General features: G+C 47.4%; 1 protein-coding gene across 2 annotated transcripts in view; it reads left to right on the top strand.

The window, feature by feature from the left end:
- Positions 1-4934, top strand: part of klhl17 (kelch-like family member 17) — a 59530-nt gene extending 54596 nt beyond the window's left edge. For both annotated transcript variants that reach the window (XM_055659594.1, XM_055659595.1), the window contains exon 12: positions 3704-4934. In XM_055659594.1, coding sequence (XP_055515569.1) covers positions 3704-3932 — 229 coding nt within the window. In that variant the 3' untranslated portion in view covers positions 3933-4934. The remainder of the gene's footprint in view (positions 1-3703) is intronic.
- Positions 4935-15348: the final 10414 nt, after the last annotated feature.

Below are 15348 nucleotides of genomic sequence, written 5' to 3'. Positions count from 1 at the left end.
TACTCCAGCACTTTGTTATTAAGTTCATAAGATATCGCAACAGAATTAGGCCATTCAGCCCATCGAGTCTGCTCTGCCATTCAATCACGGCTGATCTATCTTTCCCTCTCAACCCCATTCTACTGCCTTCTCCCCATAACCCCCGTCACCCGTACTAATGAAGAATCTGTCAATCTGCGTCTTAAAAACATCCATTGACTTGGCCTCCACAGCCGTCTGTGGCAATGAATTCCACAGTTTCACCACCCTCTGACTAAAGAAATTCCTCCTCATCTCCTTTCTAAAGGTACGTCCTTTTACTCTGAGGCTGTGCCCTCTGGTCCTAGATTCTCCCACGAGAGGAAACATCATCTCCACATCAATTCTATCCAGGCCTTTCAATATTCGTTAAGTTTCAATGAGGCCTCCCCCCCATCCTTCTAAACTCCAGCGAGTACAGGCCCAGTACCGTCAAACGCTCATTATATGTTAACCCACTCATCCCTTTGTGTCTGTCAGGAGAATAAGGGGTATTTACAAGCAAGGTCATCGATCCTTATCATATCCTTCAACTCATCTACAGTTCAATCTTTGCCGTTCCACGAAGCACTATCGCAATGATCTACGTGGATGACTGCACTGTTTTTGAAGGCAGCAACTGGGAATCTACCTCTCAATCGAAAGAGATAAGGGTTCAGCAAAGATCCAGAGATACTGAGGGAAAGCGGTTTTAAAGGCGTCAAGGATAAAATTACACAAACAACTTCCAAAGAAAGCCCACATGGCAAGATCTTTCGTTGAGACTTGCAGAGGGCACGATTGAATAGATTAGAAGTTTCCGACCACAACATACAGGTTTATTATTCTCCACCATTACTTTCCCTTGCAGACTGGATTAAAATATTATGCACTCTGTTTATTTTCTCCTTTGCACTCCACGTATGATTGCACGCGTGTGTGATATGATCTGTGTGGATAACACGCACTGATTTCCACTGTATCTCGGCGCACACATGACAATAAGTCAAGTCGACTTTGTTACACACACATATACAGTGAGGTGTTAGTACAATGAAAATATCACCCTACTTGTGCAGATGGACACCAATAATATGTTGATAAAATTATATCAGCAATTAGCTAAAGAAACCCACGTGACACGGATACCCGTTGTATGTGATGTCATTAAAAAGATCAGTAGACAGTGTTGAAGGACGCCAAGTGCAGGAGTACTGTAACCCAGCGGGTCAGGCGACATCTCTGGAGAAGGTGGATAAGTGACGGTTTCAGGTCTCCTTTAGTCCCGAAACGTCACCAACATCCATGTTCTCCAGAGATGCTGCCTGACCTGCTGAGTTTAGTTTAGTGTAGTTTGGAGTTATGGTGTGAAAACAGGCTCTTCGGCCCATCGTGTCCACACTGACCAGCGATCACCCCGTACACTAGCGATATCCTACACACTAGGAACAACTTAGAGAAGCCAATTTAACCCACAAACCCGCACGACTTTGGAATGTGGGAGGAAACCAGAGCACCCGGAGAAAACCCACGTAGTCACAGGGAGTACGTGCAAACTCCGCATGCTTAGTCAGGATTGAGGCAGGGTCCCTGGCACTGTAAGGCAGCAATTGTACCACTGTGCCACCATGCCGCCCTAAGTTACTCCAGCACTTTTGTGTCTTTTTTGTTTGTCAATTCGCATCTGCAGTTCCTTGTGTCAGGAGATGATCGTTTTACTATCATATCGAATCGATGATATAAACCAAAGATAAAATATTTAGCAAAACTGGGAGTGAGTAACTGTTTGCGAGATTCCAGATAGAAGCTTGGCACCGTGCAACCACTGTGTGGGAACAGCTGACGGCGGACCTTACATTCCTGGCGGTATCTTCACTGGGATGAATGAGTGGTGGCAGCTTTGTGGCTGGGAGTCGCTCCCTCTGGGCTCCTTCCATCCCTCGCTCTCTGCCTGTAGACGTAACAGTGTCTGTGCCCGCGTGGACCGAGTGTTGGCTTACGCACTGTCTCAGCCACAGTGTGAGAAACAGCGGCAGCAGGCAGAGTGAGCAAAGCAGGTGACTTTGGACGGCTTGGATGGATGCGAAAATATGGAAAGGTATAAGTCATGGAGTCATGGAATCATAGAGTGATACAGCGTGGAAACAGGCCCTTTGGCTCAACTTGGCCACACTGGCCAACATGTCCCAGCTACACTAGTCCCACCTGCCAGCGTTTAGCCTATATCTCTCCAAACCAAACCAAACCAAAAGTTGTGCTGCTTTTTATAGTGTCGGTCACCAGGATGTAACTAGGACTGGAGGGCTTGAGTTATAAGGAGGCACTGGATAGAGGCTGGGGCTGTTTACCCCTGGGGTGATGGAGGGTGGGGAGGAGAGAGCTTATAGAGGTTTATAAAACCATGTGGAGCATGGATAAGATTAATACAACGCACACAGAATCATTTAGCACAGGAACAGGCTTTTAGTTTAGTGCAAGATAAAGCCCAATTAATGATTAGAAACATAGAAAATAGGTGCAGGAGGAGGCCATTCGGCCCTTCGAGCCCGCACCACCATTCAATATGATCATGGCTGATCATCCAATTCAGTATCCCGTACCTGCCTTCTCTCCATACCCCCTGATCCCTTTAGCCACAAGGGCCACATCTAACTGGAAGGTACACAAAAATGCTGGAGAAACTTAGCGGGTGCAGCAGCATCTATGGAGCGAAGGAAATGGGTGACGTTTCGGGACGAAACGTTGCCTATTTCCTTCGCTCCATAGATGCTGCTGCACCCGCTGAGTTTCTCCAGCACTTTTGTCTATCTACGGTCAGTTGGTTAATTAGCGACTTACGCCCCCGTCCCACTTAGGAAACCTGAACGGAAACCTCTGGAGACTTTGCGTCCCCACCCAAGGTTTCCGTGCGGTTCTTGGAGGTTGCAGGTGGTTGCCGGAGGTTGCAGGTAGTGGAAGCGGGTAAGGAGACTGACAAAAACCTCCGGGAACTGCACGGAAACCTTGGGTGGGGCGCAAAGTCTCCAGTGGTTTCTGTTCAGGTTTCCTAAGTGGGACAGGGGCATAAGGCCTGGTGTCTGGGTGATCAGTAGAATCTTGGAGAGTGGGAACTGTGAAGTGAATAAGTGGGATAAATGGGTGTAGGAGTGGTGTAAATGGGTGTCCGATGGCCGGCATGGCCTCGGTGGGCCGAAGGGCCTGTTTCTGTTCTTTATGAGCCTATACTTTAATGTAGTGCGACTAAGAGCATAGAGACTCGTCGAGTTGAGACTCAAATATTCATTCAGTTTAGAGATACAGCATAGAAACAGACCCTTTGGTCCACTGAGTCCACGCCGACCATCGATCTCCCGTTCACACTAGTTCCATGCTATCCCACTTTCCCATCCACTCCCTACACACCAGGGGCATTTTACAGAGGCCAATTAACCTACAAACCCGTTCGTCTTTGGAATGTGGGAGATAACGGGAGCAGCCGGAGGAAACCCTTGCGGTCACAGGGAGAACGTGCTAACTCCACACAGACAGCAGCCGAGTTCAGAATCGAACCCTGGTCTATGGTGCTGTGAGGCAGCGGCTCTACCAGCTGCGTCGCTGTGCCGTAGCTAAAGGCGTGTCCAGTTCATTTACGGTGCTCATGGTACTGCATGCATGTTGTGAATGATGTCACGCGTGTAACGTTTATGACAACCTCTGCCGTCCTCAGGAGCACGCATGACCTGGTGGCGATGGACGGGTGGCTCTACGCGGTCGGCGGGAACGACGGGAGCTCCAGCCTTAACTCTATCGAGAAGTACAACCCTCGCACCAACAAGTGGGTGGCAGCTTCCTGCATGTTCACCCGGCGCAGCAGTGTGGGAGTGGCCGTACTGGAACTGCTCAACTTCCCCCCTCCCTCCTCGCCCACTCTCTCAGTCTCTTCCACCAGCCTCTAACGCTGGAGATGACAACCAGCCATTACCTCAGTATCAACACACATACACACACACACACGTGCGCATGTACATGCACACATACGTACACAGGCACGCACACACATTCACGCACACATACACATATTCACATACACACACATTAACATGCACATACACACACTCATTCACATGCAGATACACAGCCACATGCACAAGCACAGATACACACTACATACACTAATGCACATACACACGCATATACATGCAGACACACTCACACACACACATACACACTCTCACAATCACATGTCCACTCACACATTCACTTACAAGCACACAAACCCGTGCACATACAAACGCACATACACACACACAAAACATATGTACTCACACATACACACACACACTCACACTCACGCACACACACTCTCACACACACACACACTCACACACACACACACACACACTCACTCACTCACACACACACACACACACACACACACACACACACTCACACACACACACACACACACACACACACACACACACACACACACACACACACACACACACACACACACACACACACACACACACACACACACACACACACACCTTAAAGCAACCAGCCTCTGCCAGGGTACTTTGGTAAGGAGGCTGTCTCTGGTGCAAGTTACTCTTAGATATCATCAGCATCCACATCAGCAACAAGCCACGTGCCGAGGGTGAGGGGAGCGTGACCGCACTGTGCCGCTACTGCCACGCCGGATGCAGTGAAACACCGCGGCCACCGCCTGACCGCCCGCCACACGAGGGGGGGGGGGGGGGGGTGGGGGTTGTTATTGGAGGTGACTGGTGCCAGTTCTGGATCCTCCAGATCACGGACGGGGTTCTGAATTCCTCTCATCCCGACGTCACCTCAAGAGGTCGGGAATTGCCGCGATTGGCGACGGAGTCACCGGGAGCTCGGCCAATTACCGAGAGAATCCACAAGAAAACCTCCCCCCCCCCCCCCCCCCCCCCCCCCCCCCCCCCCCCCCCCCATCCACTACTGAGCAAACAGTGCTAATTCCCAGAGCTGCATCCCATGTCGGAGGTCGCTACCTTTCACGGCATGTGTTGCACGATTATTTAATTTCAAAGCAAATCAGTGGTAGCCTACATGTAACGAGAAGTGTCGTGCCTACCAGGTGCTGTGGTGGACACCAGAATCCTTCCCCAAAATAACTCTCTTAATATTGCTGTTATTTTCAGAGCTATGTAGCATTACCGATTATACCACATATCAGCTCCTTCACAATGACCTTGGCTAAACTAGAATGCAGAATGCAAGGAAAGAGAAGGTGCAGGTGAATGTATTGTTACATTCCCCACCTTTCGGGTTTCAAACATATACAAATAATGCAGAAACATATAGCCTCATTTGGTACTGACATTCACCAGAAGGTTGCTATCATAGACCGTGGAACTATACAGCACGGGAACAGGCCCTTCAGCCCACAATGTCTGTGCCGAACATGACGCCAAGTTCAACGATTCGATTCTGCCCGCACTTGACCCTGTCACCTTTGTCACTTACTCCACCCATTTACCGGTCAAACCCTCCCCTCACCTGTATCCACCTATCACTTGAAGACACTAGGACATCAGTGTATCACTCCACGCTATCGCTCACCAGTGGAAAGAAACATGTTTAATGTTTACATTTTAAATGGGAATTATTTTGCCTTTTATGTTTTTTCAGAACTTAAAGTTTAAGTGATTGTCCTCTGTTGAACGTGTTGTCAGGTTGATGGAGGTACACACTGATGATTGTGAATCTTATTGGGGAAGCGAGGGTGGAGGATAATCCACTGAATACTAGATCTTTATTGACCTCTCCCCGAGATGCAGGAAAGTTGTGGAACATTAAGCAGTGTTTGTTGTTTACATTTTTGTTTTAAGCTTTTATTTATTTTGTTTCATTTCTCTTGAACGAATGAATGAATGAATGTGTGAATGAATGATTGAATGTATGAATGAGTGAATGAATGAATGAATGAATGATGACTACTTTATTGTCACAGGTGACAAGTCACAGTGAAATTCTTTGTTTTGCATACCTAAGGTATGCAAAGAGTTGCTACATAAAGGGCGCAAGGTTACAATGTATCCCAGCGCCCCCTCCCCCTTCCCCCTCCCCCACGCCGAGAACTTTTTTCCCAAAAGTTTTGATGTTTAGGCTTCTGGGGAGACGATTCAGCCCACTCTGGGAATGTGAGGAGTGCTTTAGAAAACCATTGTAGACCCAAAATGCTGGAGTAACTCGGCGGGACAGGCAGCATATCTGGAGAGAAGAAATGGGTGACGTTTCAGGTCGAGACCCTTCTTCCAACCTGAAACGTCACCCATCCCTTCTCTCCAGAGATGCTGCTTGTCCCGCTGAGTTACTCCAGCTTTTTGTGTCTATCTTTGGTGTAAACCAGCATCTGCAGATCCTTCCTACACATTTAGAAATTCATTGCCCACTTCTCTCTGGAGTGGAAGATGCCCGGAAGGTTAATCTCATAATCCTTGCGAATCCTTTTGAGAACTTCACTTGAAAATCACTGTCAGCACTTTGACAGCGTGCCTCTTAACACACTGAGAAATATGCATCATTTAATCAGAGATTTTGTCAGACTTAATGGGAAGGTTATGGTGTAAAGGCAACATTTATTGCTCCTGCTGGTTACACTCCATTGACCACAGTGTCTTGCTCATCCATCTCAGAGGGCAGAGAATGACCATCGTGGTGGGTTTGGAGCCAGACATAGGTCAGGTTCAGGCTCCCGTCCCTGAAGAACAATGGAGAATCAATTAAGATTTTTACAAGACTGGTTTTTACTTGACAACCCGAGTAACTATGGGTTTTTGGATGACATAGAAACATAGAAAATAGGTGCATGAGTGGGCCATTCGGCCCTTCAAGCCAGCACCGCCATTCAATATGATCATGGCTGATCATCCAGAATCAGTACCCCCCGTTCCTGTTTTATAGTTTGGAGACACAGCATGGAAAAAGATCCTTTGGACCATCGAATCCACGCAGACCATTGATCACCCCTAGTTTCATGGTCGCCATTACTGATATAGGCTTCTCATCCCTGTTATTTCACAACTTGGATTTAAGTGCCGTGTTTGTCATGGAAAGAGGTTGAGCCCCCCCCAGCCACTTCCCGCTTCCCTCTCTCCAACCCTAACCTCCCCCTACCCTCCAACCCCAGGCTGGTGGTTCAGTTTGCAATTCGATTGCAGAAACCGCTACCTGGCTGATTTGAATGTCAAGATTCAGGGGCGCTGATCTTTCCAGGGTAACGTTGGAAAGCACATCTCCTGACTCACACCAGGAACCTTACACCAGTGACAGTAGAGGCCAGTTCACTCAGTTCAGTTGTAAATGTGAGGTCGATTAACAAGAACAACCAACGAACAAAGTATCGATTGATGGGGAGGGCATCAAATGAGTTTTATTAGCCGTGCGTTTATTGACCAACTCAATGGCGCAGCGGTAGATAGAGTTGCTGCCTTACAAGCGCCAGAGACCCGGGTTCGATCCTGACTACGGGTGCTGTCTGTATGGAGTTTGTACGTTCTCCCCTTGACCTGCGACCTGCGTGGGTTTTCTCCGAGTGGTCCGGTTTTCACACACACACTCCAAAGACGTACAGGTTTGCAGGTTAATTGACTCCGGTAAAATTGTCCGCAGTGTAGAACAGAATGGAATACTTTATTGTCACAAGGTACAGTGAAATTCTTTGCTTGCTTACACCCATGCAGGATAATACAAGTATTCGGGGATTGCTGGTAGGCGCGGACTCGATGGGCCGAAGGGCCTGTTTCCACGCTGTATCTCTAAACTAGAAAGACAGAGTGAAACGGCTTCATCCTGCTCCTCGTTCCCGATCTTCCTGCTGTTTCCGGATGGATATGTAGAGGTTTTTTATACCAGCGAAGGGCAGACTGACCAGAACAAACTGTGTGCGTAACAACTGTGTACGACACTTGCTTCATCTGTCGCAAAATCCCTTTCACGCAGCAAACCCTTTAGTACCCAGAATACTGAGAATAACCATTTACAATCTGAGGATTTTTTTAAAAGTTGCAGATGCTGGAAATCTGAAATAAAAACAAAAATCCTGGAAACCCAGCAGGACAGGCAGCATCTGAGGGAATGGATACAGAGTTTCTGCTCGTCCTCCTTATCTGACATCCTTCTGTCTCCTTTTCATCTCTAGCCTTCATCCACCTATCTGCAGCCATTCAAACTCCTGCCCCTCTCACCTGTGTCCACCTATCACTTACCAAGACTTTGTCCCAATCCCATCTCTCTTTTCCAGCTTTCTTTCCCCCTCCCCACCCCCACGGCAATCTGTCTGAAGAAGGCTCCTGACCTGAGATGTTTGTTTGTCCATTCCCTCTACAGAGGCTGCCTGACCCCCTGGGTTACTCCAGCACTGTGTTTTGTGAAAGAAACAGTGAACATTTCAGATCAAAACCCTTTTGTCGTAACTGAGTTGGTGACATAGAGAGGGAGTTTAGTTTAGTTGAATGTAGTTTAGAGATACAGCGCGGAAACGGCCCACTGAGTCTGCTCCGCCCGGCGATCCCTGCACACCAACACTATGCTACACGCACTAGGGCCAATTTACAATGTTATCGAAGCCAGTTAACCTTCGAACCTGTACGTCTTTGGAGTGTGGGAGGAAACCGGAGATCCCTGAGAAAACCCACGTGGGTCACGGGGAGAACGTACAAACTCCGTACGGACAGCACCCGCAGTCGGGATGGAGCCCGGGTGTTTGGCGCTGTGAGGCAGCAACTCGACCGCTGCTCCACGGTGCCGCCGAGTTATTCTGCGTGAGGTGAGAGTGCGGCGACTCTGCTGTCTATACGGTCGGTCCCAAATTATTTTGTAATGTTGCACTTCACACATCTATCTGTACGCCTCCGTTTTGTCCCTTGTACTCGTTTAAATTTTGCACTCCCGTACGCCCCTGTGCAATGACTCCGCTTTTACATGTGCTGGTGTGAAGAAAATGAGATGTTCGAACTGGGTGGTAAAGAACCACGGGTTTATTATAATTTACTGTTAATATTTGTGAAATTGTTGCTTATTTATGGGTAATTTATGTTATGTGAAATGTTTTTCATTATCTTTGCACTAAAAGAGATAGCAATACAAGCTGTTATGTGAAATAAATGTTCTTTTCTATTAACTGGTCGACTTGGTCTTATTCGTTTTAATTTTAGAGGTACAGCGCGGAACCAGGCACTTCGGCCCACCAAGCCCACACTGACCAGCGATCCCCGCACATGAAAGGGCCTGTCCCACTTTCACAACCTTTTTTACTCGTGGACATTTTTCATCAGGCTAGAAAAACACCCCGACCTACTTGATGCCACGAGTACCTACGACTAGCAACATGACCTCCTACGACCTACCTACGACTCGTGACGACCATGCTGCGAGTATGAGTCACGGGCAAAGTGGAACAGGCCCTTAACACTACCCTACACACGCTAGTTACCATTTTACATTTACTAAGCTAATTAACCTACAAACCTGTTTGTTTGCTTGGCTTGGTTTCCAAATATTCACTCAAATGAAATATTAAAATCATAAGACCATAAGACATAGGAGGAGAATTAGGCCATTTGGCCCATCGTGTCTGCTCCGCCATTCAATCATGCCTGATCTATTGTTCCTTTTCAACACCATTCTCCTTCCTTCTCCCCGTAACCTTTGACTCCATTACTAATTAAGAAGTCACGGAGATACTGCTCAGAAACAGGCTCCACCGCCACTAGATTATTAACCATCAGTTATTAACCATCATCCTCCCACGTTCTTACGGGATATACCACTCACCAACATGTATGGGGAATTTACAGTAATCAATTAACTTAGCAACCAGCAGGAATTTGGGATGTGGGAGGAAATTTCACCACCACCAGGAAATCCATTTAGGTCACAGGGAGAACTTGCAAACTCCACACAGACAGTACCCGAGGTCAGGATTGACCACAGGTCTGCGTGAGAGTAGGGCTCTATTAACTGCACCCCTGTGTCCCATGTGAGTATTATCCAAAACCAACATTTAGGAGTAAAACACATATTTAAGTTGCTCTTTGATAGATGGCGTGGATCGATGGCACAACTCAGTATTGGTTTATTATTGTCACTTGCACTGAGATACACTAATCCACTCAAAACATATTATTAGTACAATCAAGTTGCATTACAGGTAGTTTGAGAAAATAGATGGCGTGTTATACCATATAATTGCAGAAACTCAGACTATTGGTTTAGGTATTGGAAGATCAGGACTCCATCCAGTTTTGAGATACGATCAGTGTGGGCGGAAAAACTGTGCAGCGGCCTGCTATCTGTCCGCAATTATTTTCTGTCTGTGTTTTTATGTAGTTTTTGTTATTTTTTGTTGGGGTGTGTGTGTGTGGGGGGGGGGTGGGGTGGGAGGGGGGGGGGGAAACTTTTTAAATCTCTCCGTGCACACCCGACCATTCTCGTCGGGTTTCCGTTGTGGGGCCACAACGAGGAGCGGCCTCCAACAGGAAGAGATCGGGGAGTGCTACGAGAATCACCGTGGGCTGGCCGAGTCCGGAGCGGGTGGAGCAGCGGAGGAGCGCTGCTGCTGCTGCTGCTATGCTTGCAGAGAGTCGGAGGCTCCAAATGGACGGCGGCACCGGGAGCCCGCGGGTCCCTAGACCGCTTTTCAAACTTCAGTTGCGGGGTTGAAGAGTCTTGGAGCGGGGCCAATCACTGCCCCGCGTAGGTTGGAATGGATCGGGACTCTGTGAGCGCATCCGGGGGCTCTAACACCAAGACCCGGTGTTCGCACCACCCCGGCGTGGCTTTAATGGCCGCGGGACAATCGCCATCGCCAGCCGGGGGCTTTGACTTTGGCTCTGACATGGGGGGGGGGTGCAGTGGGGAGATAAGTTTATTTGGCCTTCCATCACAGCGATGTGATGGAGGTTTTTGTAAATTATGTTGGGTCTTGGGTCTATGTGTTGGTAATGTATGGCTGCAGAAACGGCATTTCGTTTGGACATCAAGGGGTCCAAATGACAATTAAATGTATCTTGTATCTTGTATAACAATGGTTTTTGTGCTGTGTAAGAAGGAACTGCAGATGCTGGTTTACACCAAAGATAGACACAAAATGCTGGGGTAACTCTGGAGAAAAGGAATAGGTGATGTTTCAAGTTGAGATCCTTCTTCAAGAAATATGAAGAGGAGTCTCGACCCAAAACGTCACCTGTTCTTGTGCTGTGCTGTTCTATCTATGTTCTATGTTCTTCTTCTTTTGTATGACGTGCACAGCCTAAAGTTGGACAACTTGTTCTATTTGATCTTCCGTTTGTGCAAGTCGAGTTGATTGCATTAGTCGAAACAGGGCGGACCACGTGAAGGTTCCAATCTTCCACCCCTATGTTCTATGTTGATCTATTTGTCCCCTTCTTTCTCACTGCTTTTCCAACCTCTCCCACGGTGTCTTTATGCTACTCACATAAACCATTTGGTATTATTGGTAACCATCAGAACTTGAGCTGATGACAAACCTGACCATAAAACTCAAAACAAGGTTTGTATCAACTCTCATATTTTCTGAATAACCGTGGATTCTCGGAAAAGGAAACAGTGAATACCATGGCGTAATTTCCTGAACACAACCTATTATTCCCTGTGTAGGTGGACAGACTGGTGAAGTAGGCATACGGATTGCTTGCCATCATCGGCTGAGGTTTTAGGTGTGGGGAGTTGGCACGTCATGTTGCAGTTGTACCAATTGTTGGGAAAGCTGCAATTGGTGCATTGTGTGCAGTTCGGATGCCACAGCGCAGGAAGGATGTGATTACGTTAGAGAGGCCACAGAAAAGATTCCCAGGAATGTTGCCTAGCCTGGACTTACAGGGAAAGTTTGGAGAGGCTGGGATTACTTTCCCTGGGGCAAAGGAGGCTGAGGGGTGACCTTATAGAGGCTTGGGAAAGCGAGAGGGGCATAGATACCCCCTTTTCCCAGGGTGGGAGGAGTCTAAAACCAGAAGGCAAAGGTGTAAGGTGAGTGGGGTACAATTTAGAGGGCTTGTGTGGTAAGTGGTACATGGACAAGCTACAGGGGGGAGTGACAGAGGCAGACACAATTACAATGTTTTAATGACATAGATTTGCCACAGAAGGCTGTGTGGTCATGACAATAGATATTTTTAAGGGGGAGATAGATAGATTCTTGACTAGTTCGGGTGTCAGGGGTTACGGGGAGAAGGCGAGACATAATGATACGAAAACAGGCGGGAAGGTAGGTAGTGTAGAGAAAGCAGGGACTCTGCAGAAGGACCGGTTGGGAGAGTGGGCAGAGAAGTGGCAGATGGAAAAAAAAGGGTCGCAAAGTGTCGAGTTATGCATTTTGGTAATAGGAATAAAAGTGTAGACAATTTTCTAAATGGTGAGTGCAAAGGGACTTGGGAGTGCTGGTGCGAGTTTCCCAAAATGTTAATCTGCAAGTCCAATCGCTAGTAAAGAAAGCAAACTAAATGCTAGCATTTATTTCAAGAGGGCTTGTATACAAAAACAGGGATGTAATGCTGAGGCTCTATAAGGCGCTGGTAAGGCCGCATTTGGAATATTGTGAGCGATTTTGGGCACCATATCTGAGGAAGGATTTGCTAGCTCCAGAGATTTACAAGAATGATCCCAGGAATGAGTAGGTTAATGTATGATGAGTGTTTGTCGGCACGGGGCCTATACTTGCTCAGTTTAGTTTATTGTCATGTGTACCGAGGTACAGGGAAAAGCTTTTTGTTGCGTGCTAACCTGTCAGCAGAAAGCGAATACATGATTACATACTATCCATTTGCAGTGTGTAGATATATGATGAGGGAACAACGTTTACTGCAAGGTAAAGCCAGCTAAGTCCAATCAAGGATAGTCTGAGGGACATCATTCACCATTGCCTGATAACAACTGGGAAGAAACTGTGCCTGAATCTGGAGGTGTGCGTTTTCACACTTTTATACATCTTGCCTGATGGGAGAGGGGAGAAGAGTGAGTGGCCAGTGTGCGACTCATCCTTGATTATGCTGCTGGCCTTGCCGAGGCAGCATGAGGTGTAAATGCAATGAATCGAAGGTCGTGGGGTTACAGCCGGCGTGCTTGTATATTTCCTGCTCCCTTTAGACTCACTGGAAAATCTCCTACACCACTAAAATAGTGAAACAAAAGTGGGTTTGAGCATTAATAGCAGTAACATGCAGTAGTCCAGAAAATCCACTGGTTTGGCACCACCAAGGTTCATGGGATGTGTAGGAAGCAACCGCAGATGCTGGTTTAAACCGAAGATAGACACACAAAGCTGGAGTAACTCAACGGGTCAGGCAGCATCTCTGGAGAAAAGGAATAGGTGACGTTTCGGGTCGAGACTCTTCTTCAGACCGAGAGTCAGGGGAGAGGGAAACGAGAGATATAGACGGTGATTTATAGGATGCTGGATTGAAAAAAAATTTTATCATAAGATCTGGAGTTTCGAGGAATGAGAGGTGAGCTCATAGAATGTGTACAGGATAATGATGAGTTTGAAGTTACCTCAGATGGGCCTTTCTAGAAATAGATGTCACAGACTCGGGCCATTCAGGACTGAGATGAGCAGTACTTTCTTCACGGAGGAGGTTATTAAACTTTGGACCTCTCTGTCAGGGGTACTAGTGGAGGGTCAGTCACTGAGACTATCCTTGAAGGACAGAAATAGATCTTTAGATATTAAGAGGATCAACGGAAATGGGGAGGCGCTGAGGTAAAAGATCAGCCCAGCCCAGATCTAATGGAACGGCAGAGAAGAAAGGAAGGGCCGAATGCCCACTCGACGGGCCGAATGGCCTTATTCTGCTTCTATGTCTTATGGTTCGGCCACTTCTTGTGCGCAATCAAAGGGAGATCTGTTTCCAGTAAAACACAAAGTGCTGGAAGAACTCAGCTGGCCGGGCAGCATCTGCGGAGGGAAATGGTCAGGTAGATATTTTGAGTCGGGACACTTTTTTAAGGGCCTGCCCCACTTGGGCGACCTAATCCGCGTGTTCTGGCGAGTTTGCCCTTGACTCATACCCGCAGCATGGTCGACATGAGATCGTAGGAGGTCATTGTAACTCTCCTTCATGCTCAAGAGTAATCCCCACGTACTCGAGGCCTCAGCTAGGTCGCGGCGTTTTTTTCAATATGTTAATAAATGCTCGCGAGTAAAAGGTCGCCATAGAAAAAATCGATACTTTTTTTACTCGTAGGTTTAGTCGTAGTAGATCGTAGCAAGTCGGCATGTTAGTCGTAGGTAATCGAGGGTAGTTGAAGGTAGTCGTAGATAGTCTTCATCATAGTCGAAGGGAGATCGAAGGAGGTCGTCTTCACTCTCCACTATTCGGTGTCCAATTTTCCCGAAGTTAGTCGAAGCTAGTCTTCAACATAGTCAAAGGAGGTCTTCAACATGTCTTTTTTTCAAACTCTTCTAAACTCGCCAATTAGGTCGCCCAAGTGGGACAGCCCCTTTAGATTGATGAAGGATTTTGACCCGAAACACCTTCCGTCCATTCCTTCCATACATGCTGCCTGACCCGATGCGTTTCTCCAGTACTTTGTGCTTTGCTCAAGATTCCAGCATCTGAAGTCTCTTGTGTCTCTTGTTTAAGGTTTTGTCTCCGCATTCGTTGACTTTATCACATGTGCTTCCATTTGTCTCTTCGAGCTGCGTGGACCTGTCGAGGCATGCATCCGATTACGTTGGTAACTGGCAGGTATTGGCAAAAACGGGAAAGCAGACTATTATCTAAATGGTGGCCGATTGGGAAAGGGGGAGATGCAGCGAGACCTGGGTGTCATGGTACACCAGTCATTGAAGGTAGGCATGCAGGTGCAGCAGGCAGTAAAGAAATCAAATGGTATGTTGGCTTTCATAGCAAAAGGATTTGAGTATAGGAGCATGGCGGTTCTCCTGAGATGTATAGGGTCTTGGTGAGACCACACCTGGAGTATTGCGTACAGTTTTGTTCTCCAAATCTGAGGAAGGACATTATTTGCCATAGAGGGAGTGCAGAGACGGTTCACCAGACTGATTCCTGGGATGTCAGGACTGTCTTATGAAGAAAGACTGGATAGACTTGTTTTATACTCACTAGAATTTAGGAGATTGAGAGGGGATCTTATAGAAACTTACAAAATTCTTAAGGGGTTGGACAGACTAGATGCAGGAAGATTGTTCCCGATGTTGGGGAAGTCCAGGACAAGGGGTCACAGCTTAAGGATAAGGGGGAAATCCTTTAAAACCGAGATGAGGAGAACGTTTTTCACACAGAGAGTGGTGAATCTCTGGAACTCTCTGCCACAGAGGGTAGTTGAGGCCAGTTTATTGGC

Source organism: Leucoraja erinacea, chromosome 30, assembly GCF_028641065.1.
Source record: "Leucoraja erinacea ecotype New England chromosome 30, Leri_hhj_1, whole genome shotgun sequence".
Taxonomy (NCBI): domain Eukaryota; kingdom Metazoa; phylum Chordata; class Chondrichthyes; order Rajiformes; family Rajidae; genus Leucoraja; species Leucoraja erinaceus.
The sequence above is the reverse complement of the archived record's forward strand: the minus strand, read 5'-3'. Positions and strand labels throughout refer to the sequence as shown.